Here is a 20943-nt window from a genome sequence, read left to right as displayed (position 1 = left end):
ACATTGAGTTGGGGAGTGGGCAGTGTGGCCTAGGGAGAACTTTGTAACTTGGTCACCTCTCCTACCAACATGCCTAAAAACTGGCCCAGTTTCAGAACAAGAAACTGGAACACTCGGCTTAGCGCAGTGATTCTTGGGGAGGGAAAGTGGGGCTTGAGAAAAGTGCAGGACCAGCCAGTCCACTATCCAATCAATTTAATCCCCACCGGAGCAACCCCCTCTTCCATGAAAGCACATTACCGCCCCAGTTGCCACTGTGGTAAGAGCACAACTGGGGATTCCCGCCCAGAGCAGAGAACCTATTTCAGGGTGCAACAACTGCTTGGGAAGCTCCGATTCGACTCTTGGTATGACACCCCAGGAGATAAGTCAGCCTCTTTTAGACGTTAGGGCGGCATAGAAAAGCCTGGACAAAAGGACATCTAAGCCACAGTTTTTGAGAGAGCCAAACTGGCCAACTCCGGGCCCGCCATCACACCCCACCCCACCTTTGCAGCCTGGGCTTCCATTCAACGTCCCCGCCCTGAACCAGTTCCTCCACAAGCCAAAGAAAGCAGAAGCTGAGGCAACCGTGGTCTCTAAACCATTTATTTCTCCCGAACGGAAGGTGGGCATCGCTACGGGTGGACGAAACAGAACGCTGCGTGCAGCAAGGCTCCAAGAACAGCGGTGCAGGTAAGTTAGGCCAGCACTCAAGCGAAGGTGGAACCGTTCCAGCCCACGTTGGCTGCGTTCATGTCGTAATAGTTGATGTAGATCCTGCGAGAATGAAGCCCGGCTCAGCCAAACGCGCGGTCTCGGCGAGCGTGACGGTGCCCTCTGAACGCCCGTCCCCCACGTGCCGACCTCCCAGCGCCCCTCACCCCCGCCCAACCACGCACCGATCCGGGCTGATGTGCAGGCGATCAGCCAGCAGGCCACACAGCAGCTTGCTGTAGGTGCGGTTCTGCGCGCCGCCGATCTTGCCGATGCTGTGCAGGCTGCATAGGGCGCAGGGGTCGCTAGAGCCGCTAAAAGTCATGAGCTGGTCCGGGACCACGTGCACTGCGATGTACTGCGGGGGGGCGGGGGGGATAGACACACGGTTAGCCCGCCTGAAAGACTACCGGGCCACACGGTTAGCCCGCCTGAAAGACTACCGGGCCACAGGTCTCCCAGAGAGCTCCAGCCGCCACCCGCCGGCCTGCATTGGCTCCCATTCCCATTCTTCCTCTACCCGGCGGGCCCACGCCACTCTCTTCCTGTACCCTCCTTGCAAACCTGTGCCGGCTTGCCCGTGGCTTGCGCCAGCTGCTGGGTGAGCTCGGAGAGAAGCCCCTCTGGCACGGAGGCGCGGGGGACGTTGGTGTTCACGGTGAACATCGGCATGGTGGCGGAGGGACTGCACGCGGGGACGAGAGGACAGTGCAACACGGGATGTGGCCCAAACTCAGGGACCTGAGCTACGTGACCCAGCTCAGTACCGCCCCAAGCCGGCTGCGGCTCCTCCCCTCGCTCCGCCTCTGATGACGTAAGGTTACGTCCCAAAGCGGGGCGTGACTGCGCTTCTGCGCACTACTTCTGCTGCGCTTGGTCCGCTTCTGCGCACTAGGGAGTGTATTTGGCTCTTTGTTTCCTAAGATAGAAACGAAGGGATGCATCATGTAGTAAGCTAGGTAACGAGGACTTGACTCTATTAGATTTGTCGAAGCATTCCTGGTAGATGCTACAGATTTACCGGACAGCAAGCGCAAGTTCAGGTCTAAGAAATTTCTGTTCCAAGTAGAGGAAACTTTAACCCTTAGCGGTGCTACAGGCCTTATCTCTCCTGCCAATGGGCCAGAACTGACTGGCTCTACTGAATACGATTTAACCTCAAATAATGAGCCAAAAGCGTGATGGCTTGTGCTTAGAGAAAGAACAACCCTTACTTACCTTGGGAACTTCCTCTAATCTTGTGAAATCGGCTGAGCTCCATCCCTTAGTGGTCTTTGCTCTCCTGTTGCAAATCAGCCTCGGTCCCCTGGCACAGTGCCACCTTCAACCCAGCCACTTTCAACTAAGACTTTTTGTGTGTCCTGAGCCTCCCAGGACATGTGTCCACAAAGCGTACAGTCCTGCACTTGTAGACCCTTGTAGATGGGGAAGAAGGCAGAATGGAGCCACCATCCAGTCAGTTCCCTGCATCCTTGCTGTTCTTTGCAAGTGAGAATGCTTGGAGATTTCGGGGGAGGCATAAGGAACAGGTTTTGAGCCAAAGGTACCAGTTCTCTTCCTCCAGGCCTTAAGGTATAATCCTAAACTGGGCAACTGTCAGCCCTCAGGGAGGCACTGCTCAAATTAGATCCAGCAGAGATACCCACATCTAAACCCTTGGTAGACTTTGTATCGCTTTCTCATCAACAAGCCAGATATCCGGCAGGTGCCCAGGAAATGTCACTGGGATCTTGGGTCTCCCTTTGTTTCCCTAATTCTTCTGCACTTCTGTTAAAAATTTTCCAGCAAGTCAACAGGATGCATTGTAGATGATGACAGTTCTGTCTGTGACTTCAAAGTTTATATGAGGTCCTGTAATGGTTCTGGCAGAAATGAAGATATTCTAAAGAGACACTTGTGCCCCTCCATTTGGCTACCAGACTATTGAAACAATGGTTCCCAAGGAAATGGAATTTCCTCAGGCGTCTCAGGCTGGGACTGAGGAGAGGCTAAAGGCAGGTGCAGCAGAGGAGGAACTTGTCTCCCTGGAAGAGATTTCACACTGCTCTGGAAGCTTGTCAGACCACCCTGCAGAAGGGACTAGAGCTAACTGACGCTAGGAGGACCACACCTTGACCAGGATGGCTTAGTTATGCATACCTCTTGCCCTCTATTTAAACCTAAACTTCATATCACAGGCCCGGAAGATGACCTTGAGGGTGAGGCTCACTGGATGTCTTTGGGTTTCTATTGCTGTGAAGAGACACCATGACCACCGCAACTCCTAGAAAACATTTAAGTGTGGCTGGCTTACAGTTCAGAGGTTTAGCCCATTCATGGCAGGAAGCATGGTAGCATGCAGGCAGGCATAGGGCTGGAGAAGGAGCTGAGAGTTCTACATCTGGAATTCTACATTCTGGAAGCAGGAAGAGAACTGGTTTGAGCTTCTGAGACCTCAAAGCCCACCCCCTAGTGATGCACCTCCTCCAACAAAGCCACACCACCTCCAAAAATGTCACACTTTTTAATAGTGCCACTTCCTATGGGCCTATGGGGGCCATTTTTATTCAAACCACCACACTGGACTTTTTATTTGTTCTTCTTTCCAGTGTGGCCACATTGAAATAAATCTCCTTTCTCTGCTTTTCATTATTGTCTCTTTAATTGGACTAATGAGGATGTGTGCCCAAGGACTGCCAGGGCCCAGGATCTGACCCTCATAGTTCCAGGAGCATTGATGGTAAAATGGACAAATCTGATTTCAATAGAGCCAGAGGTTTCCTCATTCCAAGGTTATTTTTCTGGGTCCTGGTCCAGGGGGTCCTCAATCTTAGAGCACAGCTCTCCCATGATCTTGGGAGGATACTTGATATCTGGGTAATTTTGGCTCGTCAACAGTTATCCACCAGTGGGAGAACTTGGCAAGGCTGTTAGAACTTCCCTGGGCACGCCTTCCATGCTCTCTGTAGCTTTCACCTCTGTTGCCTCTGTTTGTCCTTAGATATTGGTTACACAATTTGCTGTATTTTTGTTTTATTTTGTTTTGTTTTTCAAGACAGGGTTTCTCTGTGTAGCCCTGGCTGTCCTAGAACTCACTCTGTAGACCAAGCTGGCCTTGAACTCACAGAGATCTGCCTGTCTCTGCTTCCCAAGTGCTGGGATTAAAGGTGTGAGCCACCACTGCCCAGCTAGAATTTGCTATACTTAACAGGTTATGGATGTTAGGTTTGGGGCTAAGGGCTAAAGGCTAATTGCCAATTGCCATAGCAGCCTTTTTCTCATGGCTTCCTATATCAGAAATGACAGGGAGACCATCTGTGATTCTGTAACCCCCTAACTCCCCAGACTCCTCAGGTGCCTGAATTCCAGAGGAATAGCAGGTACCATAATTCTCATTTCCCCAAGGAACTTTACAGGCCAGAGTACCAGACTCCAAGACTTCAAAGACCAGGCTACCAGGGACAGCTCATCACCCACCCACATAATGGATACATACACCTTAACTAACTTTCCTTCTCCATATCCTCAGGGCAACACATTCCTTTCTCCCTCGGAATCAGGGACAGCTTGACTACAGGCCTGTGTGTGGACTACTCAACTGTATGGCATGAAACCTAACACCTCCTCTGCAATCTATAAGAAGGGGAACCCCCCTGCCTCCCCCCCCCCCGCCCCGCGCATCTTAACGCTCCTCAGATCTCCCATGCTATTGTCTATTGGCATTAATAACTCTTATAACCCCAAAAGACAATCTGCCTCATTGTCCCCTTTGAATCCCAAATCCAGTAACTTCCTCCCCACCTTCCAAATGTATGTGTATCAATGCTTTTCTTGCATGTATGTGTATGCATCACATGTATGCCTAGTACTCTCAGAGGTGAGAAAAGGGCATCAGATACACTGGAACTGGAGGAGTTACTGATAGCTGTGAACCACCATGTGGGTGCTGCGAATTGAACCCAGGTGCTCAGCAAGAGCAACCAGTGCTCTAAAATACTGAGTCCTTTCTCCAGCCCCCAAGGAACTTTCAGTCAATGGAATCCCCATTGGCTCCCAGTGACAATTGTTACTTCTGAAGATATTCCCAGGGAGCCAGCCTCAGGGCTGCAGGCAGGGCTCAAAGAGAATGCCACAGCATCGCAAAATCTTTTCTGTCTGAGGGGTAAGAATTGAACACACGTGTTCTGATGGTTACTCTCTGGTTCTTCACAGCTATGTATGTATCCAAACAGAATCCTTCAGGCACTATAAAAGTTACATTTGAGGGTCACATTTCATTTAGTAAATGATAAGAAGCAGAGTCATCCTGACAAAACACTTGTAATAAATCTTAGCTTCCTAATTGGTGGGCTATAATCTCATAGCCCCAGCTTCAAAGAAAGAACCAGTCATGGTTATCTATTTAGAGAGAGAGAGAGAGCTTTATAAAATCAAACCACTGAGAAATCTCAAACATAAGTGCATATATCCTATATTTCTGAGTGTAGTAATTTTTTTGGTTTTTTGAAACAGGGTTTCTCTGTGTAGCTTTGTCCCTTTCCTGGAACTCACTTGGTTGTAGCTAGAGTTCTCCTGCCTGGCCCACAGTCAGGACAAATCTCTCTCACCTGCCAGTCCCACAGCCGCTCAAACCCGACCAAGTAAACACAGAGACTTATATTGGTTACAAACTATATGGCCATGGCAGGCTTCTTGCTAACTGTTCTTATATCTTAAATTAATCCATTTCTATAAATCTATACCTTGCCACATGGCTCGTGGCTTACCAGGCATCTTCACATGCTGTTTGTCATCGTGGCGGCTAGCAGTGTCTCTCTGACTCAGCCTTCCACTTCTCAGCTCTATTCTCCTCCTTGTCCCGCCTATACTTCCTGCCTGGCCACGGGCCAATCAGTGATTTATTTATTGACCAATCAGCAACACATTTGACATACAGACCATCCCACAGCACTTCCCCTTTTCTTTTCTTAAAAAGGAAGGTTTTAACCTTTACACATCTCCAAAGTCAGCTTGGTATATTTGGGAATTTGGGCGTAGCTTCTCTTACTACTTCCTGCTGGAGAGGGGCGCTGTATCTTATGGGGACACAAAGAAAATTTTAGGATTATGGAGTAGTCCATGAGGCTGTATCGCCTGAGCCAGTTGCCTTCAAACCATTCTGGATGTTGGATCATCTGGGCCATGGTGTCATCAGAGACCTTTCAGGGGGTCTTGGCTGGTCAAACCTGATGTATCTTAATCTGGAACAAATCCATAGCCTTTGGCTTTCTGTGGGAACAAAAGCAGAGACTCTTTTCCAAAGCAACATATCCTTATATCCAAATTTTGAAGTCAAGGTACCTTTAAAATATACATTTTAGCCGGGCGGTGGTGGCGCACGCCTTTAATCCCAGCACTCGGGAGGCAGAGCCAGGCGGATCTCTGTGAGTTCGAGGCCAGCCTGGGCTACCAAGTGAGTTCCAGGAGAGGCGCAAAGCTACACAGAGAAACCCTGTCTCGAAAAACCAAAAAAAAAAAAAAAAAAAAAATACATTTTGGCATAACTCAACAGTTTTTACAATCAAATGTTTTTCTGCAGTTAAAAATCCCAAAGACAACACAATCCAGATTCTCTGTGTAATATTCATCTTTACATGGCTTATTTTTTATATTGGCTTGAGCCTATTGCTTTAAATTGCAGCCTTCTAAGCCTGAAACGGCGCTGGCGCTATGGCTGCTGGCTCCGCCCACTTCAGCTTCCCAACATGGCAATGGTACGTTTTCCGCCAGCTCTGGGAGCCATCAACTCTCAGAAATAGTGGGTCTATGCTTTCATCCAAGCAGCGTGTAGCCCAGAAACCTCTTTTTTTGTTTTGTACTAGCAAAGGCTAAATCCACCACGCAGCTTAATGTGCCACTTGCAGAGGCCTCATTCCCGCCATACAGTGGCAGGTCGAGCGCACATGCTAGGAACCCACCAGTAGCTCAAACAGGCAGCTGCTGCTCATTTGAGAGAGACAATTAGGAACTGTTTTTAGCTCCGTTTTAGAATCTTTTTTCAGTTTTTAGGTGGAAACTCTTGCCACCATGTTGGACGCCATTTGTAGCTAGAGTTTTCCTGCCTGGCCCACAGTCAGGACAAATCTCTCTCACCTGCCAGTCCCACAGCCGCTCAAACCCGACCAAGTAAACACAGAGACTTATATTGGTTACAAACTGTATGGCCGTGGCAGGCTTCTTGCTAACTGTTCTTACAGCTTAAATTAATCCATTTCTATTAATCTATACCTTGCCACATGGCTCGTGGCTTACCAGGCATCTTCACATGCTGTTTCTTATCATGGCGGCTGGCAATGTCTCTCTGACTCAGCCTTCCACTTCCCAGCTCTATTCTCCTCCTTGTCCCGCCTATACTTCCTGCCTGGCCACGGGCCAATCAGTGATTTATTTATTGACCAATCAGCAACATATTTGACATACAGACCATCCCACAGCACTTGGTAGCCCAGACTGGCCTCGAACTCACAGAGATCCGCCTGGCTCTGCCTCCCGAGTGCTGGGATTAAAGTTGTGCACCACCACCGCCCGGCTTGAGTGTGATTAACATTTTGTGATGAACAGAAATGCTGGGCTTTCTTGGACTCTCAGGTTTACCTTAAGTCTCCTATATAAGCCCATTTGGCACTTTCCCAGACACAGTGACATTAAAAGCGTTTTACATCTTGAAATATATTTTTCTGCCCTGCATGTAAATTTAGACTATAAAAAAGGAAACTCGTAACTCTTTTTTTTACCTGCACAATTTTAGTTGGCTGAACTTTGCGTTTTCAGGTATATGCCTGTATCATAAAACTGAGGTTAGGAATATGTGCAGAGAGTTAATTGCTGTCCTAGATAATTAGCCAGACCTAGGAGAGAGACTGGCACTGCAGCCATTAACCTTGGTTCAACAAATCAGGCAGCCAGCTATTTTGTCCTTGTGAATTACCATTTTTTTTCCCTGGGAAATGTTTATCTTAAAACACATTAGCAAGGAACCTAGTCTAATCAGAACTTACTTTGAGGCTTTAAATCAGCTAATAGCTGTATTTCCAGCTACTAAGGCAGCTGCATACTATTTTCCTATGTCAGCCTGAGCTATGATATAAAACAGGCCCTAAGGGTCTCACAGTTCTCGTGGAACATATTTTTTTTATTCATCAAAATTATACAGCTTAAGGAGAAATCATCTTCCTGACGATCCACAAATATGTTTCCAGTAGATGGAGTATATTCGTGAGACGAACACAATACAGTATAGGCAGTGGGAGACTCCCCACACCATACACACAGTAGCAGCAAGTGTGCAGGGACACAACAGAAGCACAGTACATTCCGGAGTCTGTATTCTTGCAAGCCTTGCTTGAGCAAGACAACCCCATCAGAGAGTCGAACTTCTGGTGGGCTGACACCCAAATACGAACTGCCATCTGCTATTATTGCTCTGACATGTCTGTAGGCTACCAGCATGAAGACAGGAGCAGAATGAGGAATCTTTCCCAGAGAAGGGTTTCACATTTAAAGGAAGGCTGGGATGTGCTTTGGGGAGATGGTGAGATGGCTCCGCAGCAGGTAAGCCACTTATCACCTGAGTTCCATCCCTGGAACCCACATGACAGAGAGTTGTCCTCTAACCATGGTGTGTTCCTGCACATTTGTGTGCCCACGTGTGCACGTGCATGTGCTTGCTCATACTACGTGCCATTAAAAAGTAAAGTGTACTTTTGCATATCCTTAAAGTTCCCCTCAGAGCCCAGCTAGTACAAAATAAGTGTCTCAAAACACAGGGAATCACCAATTTGGGTGTGGTAGTGCCACCTCCATCTGATAGAATGAAGTGACCTCAACACACGACGAAAGAGATGCTTGGAAGAGACATATACGACCAACAGCCAAAACACACTTGAGGGCACACAGGTTAGCACAGATGCAGTTACTGAAGCACATGTGGGGCACACGTGGGAGACCCGGGGCTGGCAGATGGCGCAGAGATAGGGCACTTGCTGCGCCTGCCCAGGGACCTGAGTTCAATACCCAGAACCCACCCACATAAATGTGGAAGGAGAGAAATGACTCCACAAAGCTCTGCTCTGACCTCTGTACACGCACTGTGATATGTGTGCTCTTATGCCTACAACATTTGTGTGTGTGCATTCACAAGTTTTTAAAAGTGACTTGAAGCCAGGCAGTGGTGGTGCATGCCTTTAATCCCAGCATGTCGTATTGTCTCATGCCCTGGGTGAGATAGTCTCGTGCCAGCCTCTCCCGTCCTTTCTGAGTCCATCAGGGCCAGCCTGCAGCTTCCTGGATGCAGTCTTGGTCCTGTGCTGTGGCCTGCCCATACTTTCTGTCACCAGTAAATCTCATCCCTGGGTGCTCTGGTCCAGTTAGGTCCTACATGTGCCTTACATCTGCCTGTCCTTGGAATCTGTTCCCATATGAGTTAATGCTTCATGTTTAAACACTCCCCTGTGGTGGTGGGAAGACAGTCTCTTTTTGACCACTGCTGTATGCCTACCTCCTCGATCCTTTGACATCAGGAAGATGACCCCCAGAGTCATTCATACCTATACATATGCAGCATCCCATGGCAAGAGGCTCTTTACCTATATCATTAGAGGTGTAAACCTTAAAAGGGGGATGATCATGCAGTGGCTAGGTGGGTCCAGTCTAGTCACATGACCCCTTAAAAACCAGAGAATTTCTTTAAGTTGGTCAGCTGTGACAGATGTCAAATTCAAAAGAAGAGAATGGAAATTTGGACAAAGCAAAGACCACCACTTACATATGCAATCAACAAGAGTGTTGTTTATTCCAGCATTCAGGGTTCTGTAGATGTAACCAACGGTCTTATTAAATAAGAAACACAGAGCCAATTCAGAGAAGAAAGCCAAGAGGTCAGAGCTAAGAGCTTCACCCTTCCTGATTCAGGGATCCTCTCCAGCCAAGAGAGCTCTCCGAAAAGGACCTACTTCCTGTGTGTCTGTCTTTAAAGTCTTCCTGTTCTGCCTTCTCATTGGTTGTAAACCCAAACATGTGACTGCCTCGTCACTGCCTGAATGTACCGCCCTCCAGGTCCTTAAAGGCGTGCGCCACCGCCGCCATGCACTTGCTATGGCTCTAATAGCTCTGACCCCCAGACAACTTTATTTATTAACATACAATTAAAATCACATTTCAGTACAAGTAAAATACCACCACAGGGTTCTGCCAGCCAGACACCAGAATGGCTGCTACCATTTTTTTTTTTTTCTAGACAGGGTTTCTCTGTGTAGCTTTGCGCCTTTCCTGGAACTCGCTTTGGAGACCAGGCTGGCCTCGAACTCACAGAGATCCGCCTGCCTCTGCCTCCTGAGTGCTGGCATTAAAGGTGTACGCCACCACCTGGTGCACCAACTCCTTTTATAGGCAGCCAGGAGGGGATGAGGTCAGCCTGAACCCAATTGGCTGGACCTCCTCTTCCTGCTTTAACAGGGTACAGAAATCGAAACTGAAACTAAATTAAAACTCACACTTAACGCTTAGTGGAGGCTGGGGCCAGGAGAAGCCTAGCCACGGTGCTGCTGTGGCCCCTGAAAATGACATTTGTTGTTGACTTCGCAGATGCAGGAGGGCAGAGACCGTTTATGTTCGGGTCTGAGAGAAGCCCCCAAGATAGACCAACCGTCACATATGCAATTTGACAGAAGTGTTTAGTGTTTCCAATAGGTTGGGGTGGCAAATAGGTCACAAGCTCCTTTTAAGGGGAGTCAGGGGAATTCCAGGGAGGAGGGATTATCTGGGAGCTGATTGGCGGAGGTAAGATTAGTCTGGGAGTTGATTGGCTGGAGGCTGTAGTGGTTAGGTGTAGCTAGAGTTTTCCTGCCTGGCCCACAGTCAGGACAAATCTCTGTCACTCGCCAGTCCCACAGCAGCTCAGACCCGACCAAGTAAACACAGAGACTTATATTGGTTACAAACTGTATGGCCGTGGCAGGCTTCTTGCTAGCTGTTCTTACAGCTTAAATTAATCCATTTCCATTAATCTATACCTTGCCACATGGCTTGTGGCTTACCGGCATCTTCACATGCTGTTTGTCATCATGGCGGCTGGCAGTGTCTCTCTGACTCAGCCTTCCACTTCCCAGCTTTATTCTCCTCCTTGTCCCGCCTACACTTCCTGCCTAGCCAATGGCCAATCAGTGTTTTATTTATTGACTAATCAGCAACACATTTGCCATACAGAACATCCCACAGCAGTTAGGGGCTTATTGGTGATGGTGGGGTGTCTAGTTGTTAGGGGCTTGTTGATGGGAGGGTAGGAAAAGCTTTCTTTAGCTAACAGGAGGCTGGGGGGCATCTGCTGAGCCAGCAGAAGGCTGGGGGGCGCCTGCTGATTGGCTGCCCCTAAATTGTGGTTTTCCTGAGAATTGCTTGCTCAGCCCCGTCCGTCCGTTCTAGTGAACCTAAACCAAGGCCTGGTCTGTGTCAGGGCTGCTAGGGAAGCCTGTCAGGGCCCTGGCATGGCCACCCAGTCCTCTCAGTTTATACCACCTGCAGGAATGGAAATCTGCCAACAACCCAAAGTTCAAAGTGAATTCCTCCTCAGGTGACCTCAGGCACCATGATTCAACCCTATGAAGCAGTCAGGAAGCAGAGGGGGATGAACACCGGCGCTCAGCTCACTTTCTGCTTTCTAGAGGACGCAGGCCTAGGAAATGGTGCCAACTCACTTTGAGTATGGGTCTCCCCACCTCCAATAACATAATCAAGATAACCCCTACAGGCCTGCCCAAAGCTCCTTCTCTCAGATGACTTAGGTCTCAAATTGACAGTGGAGATTGATTGACCCTATAGCATCCGTGATGTTCTGACTTCTGAAACCAGGAGCAAAAGGAACCCTTTCCCCATATGTTTTTTTTTTTTCAAGATACGTTGCCACAGTGGGAAGTTAACACAGAACAAGTGACCATGGCCAGTCTTTCTAGAGGACACTGGGACCTTGAGAACAGGAGGGTGATCCCAGCTGAGTTATATACGTTCTCAGAGTGCAGTTTCTTCATTTCAAAAAGAGGTGAGTCCTTTTCCATGTATATGTGTGAGACTAAATGAGATAAGATGCCAAGTTACTACCATAGAGTAGGCTGCCCAGTAACTGTTCCCTGTACTCACGTCCTGGTAACCAAGCATCCTGAAGCATGAGATTGGCTCACGGGATGGAAATCCTAATGGTACCTGTTGTAGGTTAGCAGTGATGACAGAGGACAAATCACACTGTGCAACCAACTCGTGGGAGGTTTTATTGGGAAAAGGGGAAGGGTACAGAGACCGGCCTCTTGAGAGAGGAATGGGTGGAGCTCATCTATTTATTTATTTGTTTGTTTAGCATACCAACCACAGTTCTCCCTCCCACCCCTCCTCTTTCTCCCTCCCCCTCCCCCCATCTCCCCTCCCATCTCCCCCACCCTCCCCCACATCAACTCCTCCAAAAGGGTAAGGCCTCCCATGGGGAGTCAAGAAAGCCTGGTACATTAAATTGAGGCAGAACCAAGCCCCTCCCCCTTACATACATCAAGGCTGAGCAAGGCATGCCACGATAAGGAATGGGCTCCAAAAAGCTGGCTCATGCACCAGGGATAGATCTTAGTCCACTGCCAGGGACCCCACAACAGACCAAGCTATACAACTGTCACCCACATGCATGTCAGTCCCATGCAGGCTCCCTAGCTGTCAGTCTAGAGTCTGTGAGCTCCCACGGGCTCAGGTCAGCTATATCTGAGGGTTTCCTCGTCATGGTCTTGACCCCCCTTGCTCATATAATCCCTCCTCCCTTTCTTCGACTGGAGCTTGGCCCAGGTCTTAGCTGTGGATCTGTGCCTCTACTTCCATCAGTTACTGGATGAAGGTTCTATGAAGACAGTTAGGGTATTTACTAATCTGATCACAGGGGAAGGCCAGTTCAGGCACCCTCTTCACTATTGCTAGGAGTCTTAGCTGGGGTCATCCTTGTAGATTCCTGGGAACTTCCTTAGCACCAGGTTTCTCCCTAACCACATAATGGCTCCCTCTATCAAGATATCTCTTTCATTGGGGAGCTAGCTTTTAAAGGGGGCATTAGTGATTTTGCAGAGACCATAGCACATGTGCAGAGACTATGTAGTGACATAGTGGTCGTAGGATCCCGGGCTGGCCAGGTACCTGCCTGAATGTTAGCAAGTGCATGTGCACAGGGGGTGCTCTTAGTGGCTGCAGGTAAGGACCCTGGGGGTGGGCCAGCACAGTGCCTGAATGCTAACATTCCTCCCTTTTATTATAAAGAGGTGAGGGTTAGGGGCAGCAGGTGGGGTGGAATGACAGCGCCTAGTTCTTGAGACTGCTTCCTGCTGACCTGAGAAAGCTGGGGTGCTGGCCACGTCCTGGAGTGGCTGGTTGCTTCACTTCACTGTCCAGGCTCTGTGGAACCAGTGTCACTTGGGCCTGGCACGATGCTGTTAGGGGTGGGTCCAAGCCCACTCCCTGGAGCTTACAAGAACTTTGAGTTAACAAAAAGAGATGAGTTTTAGACACATTAGAAAGCAACCAAAGGGAATTTGGAATCCTGAGCTTGTGGCCATGATACTATAGTGGTAGAGAATAGTGTTTAGTACTCTGCTAGAGCCAGATTGATAGCTTATCAGAATTCTATCAATGTTAAAGTTATGGATAGTAACATAGCTTGAGAGAGGAATTTTGAACATGTTTCATTCCTTTATACATCTCAAATCATCTTTCCTTATCACCAATTAAGCTTTTCTCTCTTCACATAAATAAACCTTAAAGTACCTGTTCCTTTCCCATCATCACGGCATCCCCTTGACACCCAGGAGACACAGGTGGTTGATTGCGGAGGGCAGTCTGTAGCAGGCATCTTAAAAGTTCTTATTAATAAAATCAAACCTTAGCCAGGTATTGGGGTAAACTGGAAGATCAGAGAACCAGAACAGGCCACAGCCACCTCACCTCGCTGGATCCTCAGCTGGTCTTGTTTCCTCAGACTGGAGGCCTCTGAGTCCTCATCCAGAGTGGGTCTCAACTGAACTGCTGCTCAAAAGCCTGAATGCTTAACCAGGCCAAATGCTTCTAGTTCCTGGTCCTCACGCCTTATATACCTTTCTGCTTTCTACCATCACTCCCTGGGATTAAAGGCTCGCTTTCTGGGATTAAAGGTGTGTGTCACCATGCTTGGCTGTATCCTTGAACACATGGATTTCTGCCTAGCTCTGCCTCCCAAGTGCTGGGATTAAAGGGGCGTGTGCTACCACTGCCTATCCTCTATGTTTAATATTGTGGCTGTTCTGTCTCTGACCCCAGATAAGTTTATTAGGGTGCACAGTATTTCAGGGAACACAATACCACCACAGCAGTCAATAATAAAGCTACATTGAAATCTGTTCTGAGTCTCCTTTTTTGTCTGGGGGTGTGTGTACGCCTCCAGCTCTGTGACTAATGATTGGTAGTCCTGTAACAACAGCAAATTAGTTGATTAGAGATTTTGAACATGTCATTGGAGATACATAGAGAAGAAATCGATGAAACAGGTTGTAATTATAAAGACAGAAGAACATGGAGGGGGTCAGGAAGGAAAACATCCACTTCCGTATGGGGTTCCCAATCCGCTAAGTTGAGTACGGTTGTGGGGGTAAAGCTTCTAGGTCTATGAAGTGTTTGAAGACTATCTGTCTATCTGACATACACTTCTGTAAATCTGGAAAACCTAACATAACTATAAATATGACAAGCATAGGTGACCATTAATCTGTAAGTCTTATCTACCTAAATAAACTAAGGACTAAGGCTTCACATTAAAAGTAAGCAATCTGGCCGGGCGGTGGTGGCGCACGCCTTTAATCCCAGCACTCGGGAGGCAGAGCCAGGAGGATCTCTGTGAGTTCGAGGCCAGCCTGGGCTACCAAGTGAGTTCCAGGAAAGGCGCAAAGCTACACAGAGAAACCCTGTCTCGAAAAACAAAAACAAAAACAAAAAACAAAAAATAAGCAATCTGAGTAATGATGACCTCTGGTGAGTCTGAGTGTCTCGCTGACGCCATCACCGCAGCGGAAAAAAAAAAAAGAAAGAAAAAAATCTGTAAACAAATGTACAGTATATAAACAATGACCTCTATCACAAACTCTCAGAGTCCAGAAAAGATGTGTACAAGTGGCTGGGATTCTAATCTGAAGGATATCAAATGAATCTACACACACCATACTCTTTCAGTCCATTCACTTTATCGTTCTAAGTCAGTTCCCTAATCTCTTCGCTGTCCTCTCTTTGTTCCTTCTCTAAGTCTACAGCCTCTTTTCAGCTCTCATTCTCCTCTCTTGCCTGACTTCTCACATTTCTGACAGGAGACTCCTTGCAATCCTGAGAAAAGTTTCAAAGCCCTCAAGGTCATAGCACATTCCTGGAACAGAGATAAGGAGCAGAGCCATTACCATAGTAACACAAGGTTCCACAGTCTCAGGACCAGAGGGAGGGGTGCAGTGCCCAGTGCCACAAACTCTGAGACATAGGTTTTTATCAGCAGACTTGGCAAGTGAAGAATTGGCAGGCTTTTCTTAGGGTGTTTTGTGTTAGTAGCTTTGGTAAGATCTGCAACTTTGACCTTGTGCATAACTGTAGAGTTTTATATTTATGATCTGTATACAAAGGTGGAGGGGTGGGTGTCAGGGTCAGTCCAGATGAAAGCAAAGGTATTTTGAGACTGAGTGCTGAGAGGGATAGAGAAAAAAATATCCTTGAGATCCAGAACTGAGAAATGGGAGGTTCCTGAGGGGATAGTGGAGAGGAATGTGTAAGGGTTAGGCACCATAGGATAGAGGGGGACCGCCGCAGAATCAATGAACCAGTGGTCTTGAACCAGGCAGTAGGTCCTGTTAGGTTTCTTTTTTTTTTTTTTTTAAAGATTTATTTATTACATATACAGCATGTATCCCTACAGGCCAGAAGAGGGCACCAGATCTCATTACAGATGGTTGTGAGCCACCATGTGGTTGCTGGGAATTGAACTCAGGACCTCTGGAAGAGCAGTCAGTGCTCTTAACCTCTGAGCCATCTCTCCAGCCCACCCCCCCCCCCCCCCCGTTAGGTTTCTAAACTGCAAGTATGGGGATGTTAAAAGGAGAAGATGTAGGACGAAGCAGTTTTTTTCTTAGAGGGCCAGAGATGATAGGCTGAAGTCCCCTATGGCTCTGGAGTGAGAGTGGTTACTAGGGTTGGGTAATGTACTGGACAGGGTCCTGTAATTGGATGATAATGGGGGAATGGTGTCTAGCAACAAAGGGGTTTTGGGTGTCCCAGACTTGGGGGTCCACCTGGGAGGCTAGCTAAGAAAATGACATGTTGGGACCAGTAAGGTGGGCGGCTAGGAGGAGAGCAGGTGGTCAGGCAAATGTGGGGAACAAAAGAAATAGAAGCTCCCTCTTTGGCTAAAAGATCCCTTCCCAGTAAGGGGACAGGACAAGTTGGCACCATCAGAAATGAATGAGTGAGAGGAATCCCCCTGAAAATGCAATTGATGAGGTAGGTAAGGCTGTCTCCCTACCCTGACAATGGGAGACAATGAGAGGTGGGTCCCCAAAACTCCCTCAGGACCGAGTAAGTGACCCTGGTGTCCAAGAGGAAGGAGATGGGCCGCCTTGAAACTACCGCTTGTGGTGACCACCCAGGGCTCCCTGTCAGAGATGACAATAGTTGGGTCAAGAGAGACTGGGTACCCTCAGTCATCCATGGCGAGGCCTAGAAGGTTGGCCGGAGGGTGGTATGCATCTGATGTCCCCATGCCACAAGGGGCATGAAGGAAATCAGTCATAAGGAGTTGTCTGCCCTCTTGGTTTGTGGGGTCTAGATACTGTAAGAGGGCCTTTGTGAGGCGTTCTAGGAACTGAGATGGATTTTCCTGTTTGTCCTGGATGATTTCTTGGGAGCTTTTCATAGTTAACCAGAGTTTAAGGGCCTTACAGAGACTGGCCAGGAGGCAGGTTGTAAACTGATCTCTAGCTAGAATGCCCTCTGGGGTATTCTAGTCCCATGGGCGTCCCGGGTGGGATGTCTCAGCCCTGGCCAGGAGAAAGTAGGTTGTTAGCTAGGATCATATATATATATATAAAATGAAAGGTGAGACTATATAACTGGGTGATCTATTGGAATTCTCTAATGAAAGAGGTTGAGTTACATGTAGAAGACCCCAGTTTTTTCTCTATTTGAGGAAGTTCACCTAATGAGAAGGGGACACATACCTTAACCAGTCCATTCACCCCAGCAACCTCTCGCAAAGGGAGAACTGTGGCCAGGCTGGAATGGGTAGAGAGGGATGGAGGGGGTCCCATGGTGGTGTGAGAATGTGTAACAGGAGGAGCGAAAGGGTTAGAACAGCCCGTTTCTGGAGAGGAGGAAGGGGCTGGAGGAGCTGAAGGAGCAGTTGTATGTCGAGGTCGGAATAGTGGGGGTTCATTATCAGGGTCCAGAGTAGTTGGAGGGTTCCTCTAGTTTAGATTGCATGGCTAGAAGGACCCAAGTGGGTGAACAGGAAGAAGAGAGAGAGGGTTTGGAGCTAAGGTAAGTGAAGGCCTGAACATAAGGTACCTCCTTCCACTTACCTGACTGCTGGCAGAGTTGGAAAGGTCCCTTAAAATACTGGGGTCTAAACTGCCGTCAGGTGGCCATTTTGATTGATTGTCTAAGGGGTATTTAGACCATGTCTGACTGCAAAGGCGGATATGTTTAGAGGTCCTTAAGCTGGGCGCTAAGCATAGAGGTTTGAGGTTCTCTAAAAGGTGTCCCAGAGGGGAGGTTGGGCTTATACTGCTAGGCACAGTTCCCATGAGTGAAGCAGAAAAAACGAGATCCAAAGGCCTGGAATTTTCAGCATCCCCCAAAACTCAGGAACGATTGATTTGAGGAGGCACAGGCTGCTCAGTGAGTTGTCACACTCCGGGCAGGGGCCAGGGCTCTGAGCCTGAGAGAGAGGCGTGGGTTGCCTGGTACTAGGGCTTGTCGGCAGGGCCAAGAGGTGAGAAACCACGGTCGAGAGGTGAGGCCTCACTCGTGGGGAATGGCCAGGGGTGACTATCAGCGAAGGGGGTCAACTGTAACCTTTAAGACCGTGGTTGGTTGTTCCCCTGCTTCCAAATAGGCCAGTGGGGGGCTGGACACTCAACAGTCACTCCCATGGGTCCAGGAACACATTTATGCCGACCGGGATAAAGGCAAATCACCAACTGTGCCAGCGTTGGACAAAGGGCCCAAGGGTCGGTTAATTGGAAAGTGAGGCTGTCCCAGCGTGCCTCAGAGGGCCAGGAGGGCCTGCCGAGTCTTCCGGCACCAAATCACACTGTACAACAAACTCACGTGGGAGGCTTTATTGGGAAAAGGGAAGGGGAAGGGTGCAGAGACCGGCCTCTGGAGAGGAGTGGCGGGAAAAAGAGAGAGGAAGCGGCAGAGCTCGATTTTAAAAGGTGCTTAGTGCATGTGCACAGAGGCTACACTGTGACATAGCGCATGTGCAGAGACTATGTAGTGACATAGTAGCTGCAGGACCCTGAGCTGGCCAGGTACCTGCCTGAATGTTAGCGAGCACATGAGCACAGCAGGTGCTCTTAGTGGCTACAGGTAAGGACCCTGGGGGAGGGCCAGCGTAATACCTGAATGCTAGCAAATGCATGCACATAGAGAGTAGTTGTAGTTGGTGATATATTCTGCTAGGTCCCCAAGGGAAGGCCAGCATAATGCCTGAATATTAACAGTACCAAGTAAGAGCTGTGCTTTCCTACTGTGTAGCCACTCTCCCTTTCTAGATCCTCGCAAAGCCAAAGCCAGGCTTCTCAGGATCCACCCCACACCAAGCCCGGACTCACAAGAGCCGTGAGCAACTCACAGGGACCGGTTCTAGTGCTGGCCTTTGGGGCTTCTTTTCAGGAACCATCACCTCTTGTAGTATGGAAAGGTCTGTCAAATGATTCGAGGTCAAGGAGAGCCCCTCAGAGTGTGTGGGGACATTGGTCCCCGGGGTGACATGGAAAAGACCAGTAGAGCGTCCGGCTCAGTTCTTTCCTTGGTTTTCAGATTCGAGTTCACCTTTTCTCCTCTCCTTGGAGGTCAGATGGGCTTGGGGCTGCCTTCCAGCACCTTCCCTCTGTCTACTCACGGAGTTTCTCTGTCTCCAGTAACACCTGCACTGACCATGAGATCCCCTCCAACACTGCAGATAAACACCTACCTGTTCCTTGGCTTCCTCACCCCTTGGCCCTTTGAGAAAGCATTTTTTTTTTATGGCCTCCATAGTAGACCATGCTATCTCCAAGTGCAGATGTGTGGGTACGTATGTGAGCCTATGTGGCTGAAGAGATGGGAAGTTGACATCTGTCCCTGGAATGTGGTCTCCCCTCTGAGGCCACCAAGATGGGCACCTGGGCGCCACCTCTCTGCATTTTCTGGTTCTCTTTAGTCTCAGTGATTTCCTGCTGGCTGGCACTTGACCTCCATACCCTCCGGCTCGCATGGGAAACCTTCCATCCCCAGCCCAGGCCAGCTCAGTAAGGACTTTTCATGTACCTTCTTTTACGAAGAACTTTTGTCTTATCCACTATTTTCATTGGGTTGTCACGTTTTGAATCATAGCATACATTCTGAATGCCAGTAGTTTGTCAAATTTTAAATATATGAGCTGCTGAATTGCAAATATTTTCTACCAGTCCTGGCTTGCCTTTTGTTTTTGTCTTTTGAGACAGGGTTTCTGTGGTGATATATTGTGTACCCTAATAAAATTTGCCTGAAGATCAGAGAACAGAACAAGCCACTAGATTAACATAGATGCCAGGCAGTGGTGGCACACACCTTTAATCCTAGCAGTAGGGAGGCAGAGATCCATCTGAATCTCTGTGAGTTCAAAGTCACTTTGGATTACATGAGATTGACTCAGTCTAGGAGAGAAACAGAGTCAGGCAGTGATGGCACACACCTTTAATCCCAGCACTTGAAGACCGCACGCCTTTGCTTGGGAAGCACACATGCCTTTAATCCCAGCACTAAGAAGGAAGTGATGGCTGGGCAGAGAAAGGTATATAAAGAGTGTGGAGACAGGAACTAAAACCCTTTCATCTAGAGGCCCTTTTGGCTAGAAAGCTTTTCAGGCTGAGGAGTCCTAGAGGTAAGACATGGCAGTGGCTTGTTCCTTTGTCTCTCTGATCTTTCAGCATTTACCCCAATATCTGGCTCTGTTTTTTTTTTTTTTTTTTTCTGTGTAACAGCACTGCCTGCCCTGGAACTCACTCTGTAGACCAGACTGGCCTCAAACTCACAGAGATCTGCCAAGTGCTGGGATTAGAAGCGTGCACCACCACGGCCCAGAATGTGATAGTCTTTCTAAGAACAGAAAGTTTTATTTTGATGTAGTCCAATTTATCAATTAAAATTTCATTATTCATGCTTTCTTGTGTCCAGAAATATCTTTGCTTATGCCAATATTCCAAATATTGTTTTCTTCTAAATGTTTGAAGGTTTTAGCCTCTAAATTTACTGTGTGTGTGTGTATGTGTGTGTGTGTGTGTGTGTGCATGCATGTGTGCTATGGCACATGTGTGGAAGTCAAAGGACAACTAACTCTATGATAACGGTCCTCTCCTTCTACCTTTACGTGGAGTCTGAGGATTGAACTCAGGTTGCCCGGCTTGCACAGTGAACAGCTTTACCATGTTTCTGGCTTATAGTTTACATTCTGTTGGTCAACTTCAAGTTAATTTTTAAATGTGTATGCATGTGCGTGCTGTGTGAGTATATGCCACATGTGCTGGTGCTGGTCCCCATAGAGGACAGAAGAAGGCGTCAGATCCCTGGGAAATTTCTGTTTATAAATCATCCAGTCTAGAGTATTGTGTTATAGGAGCCCAAACAAAGACACACCAGAAATGAAACATGTTTATACAACATTTGGTGTAGGAGTGTTGATATCAACCTTATTGATGGTGATCAAGAATTAGAAACAACTTGAATATCCACCCAGAGGGAATGAGTGTCCATATGTGGAAAATGTTCACAAAGGAACATGTGCTAGTATGTGTAATATGTACCTAGATCTCAAAATTTTATCTGAGGCAAAGCCAGACACAAAAGTACTATAGTGTATGGTTTATATCAAATTCTAAAACAGTTATGTCTGATACTGCCAGAAAGGACAGTGGTTGCCTAGGGTAGGCTGAGGGTCCAGGAAACATGAAGATGCCTGGTGATGATGTG

General features: G+C 48.0%; 1 protein-coding gene and 1 non-coding gene across 2 annotated transcripts; one reads left to right on the top strand and one right to left on the bottom strand.

The window, feature by feature from the left end:
- Window positions 1-572: 572 nt before the first annotated feature.
- On the bottom strand, window positions 573-1489 carry Mif (macrophage migration inhibitory factor). The gene is made up of 3 exons (XM_052744667.1): window positions 1261-1489; window positions 882-1054; window positions 573-759 (listed from the first exon to the last, which is right to left on the bottom strand). The coding sequence occupies exons 1-3, from the start codon at window positions 1366-1368 to the stop codon at window positions 693-695; spliced, it is 348 nt and encodes a 115-aa protein (XP_052600627.1). The 5' UTR covers window positions 1369-1489; the 3' UTR covers window positions 573-692.
- Window positions 1490-14713: 13224 nt separating this feature from the next.
- LOC128115109 (small nucleolar RNA SNORD48) lies at window positions 14714-14768 on the top strand. Its single transcript, XR_008220002.1, has one exon. It is a non-coding gene; the product is annotated as a small nucleolar RNA SNORD48 (small nucleolar RNA).
- The last annotated feature ends 6175 nt before the right edge of the window (window positions 14769-20943 follow it).

Source organism: Peromyscus californicus, unplaced genomic scaffold (genome assembly GCF_007827085.1).
Source record: "Peromyscus californicus insignis strain IS unplaced genomic scaffold, ASM782708v3 Scaffold_19__1_contigs__length_69161282, whole genome shotgun sequence".
Lineage (NCBI taxonomy): Eukaryota > Metazoa > Chordata > Mammalia > Rodentia > Cricetidae > Peromyscus > Peromyscus californicus.
Note: the sequence above shows the minus strand (reverse complement) of the source record. Positions and strands in the feature narration are given on the sequence as shown.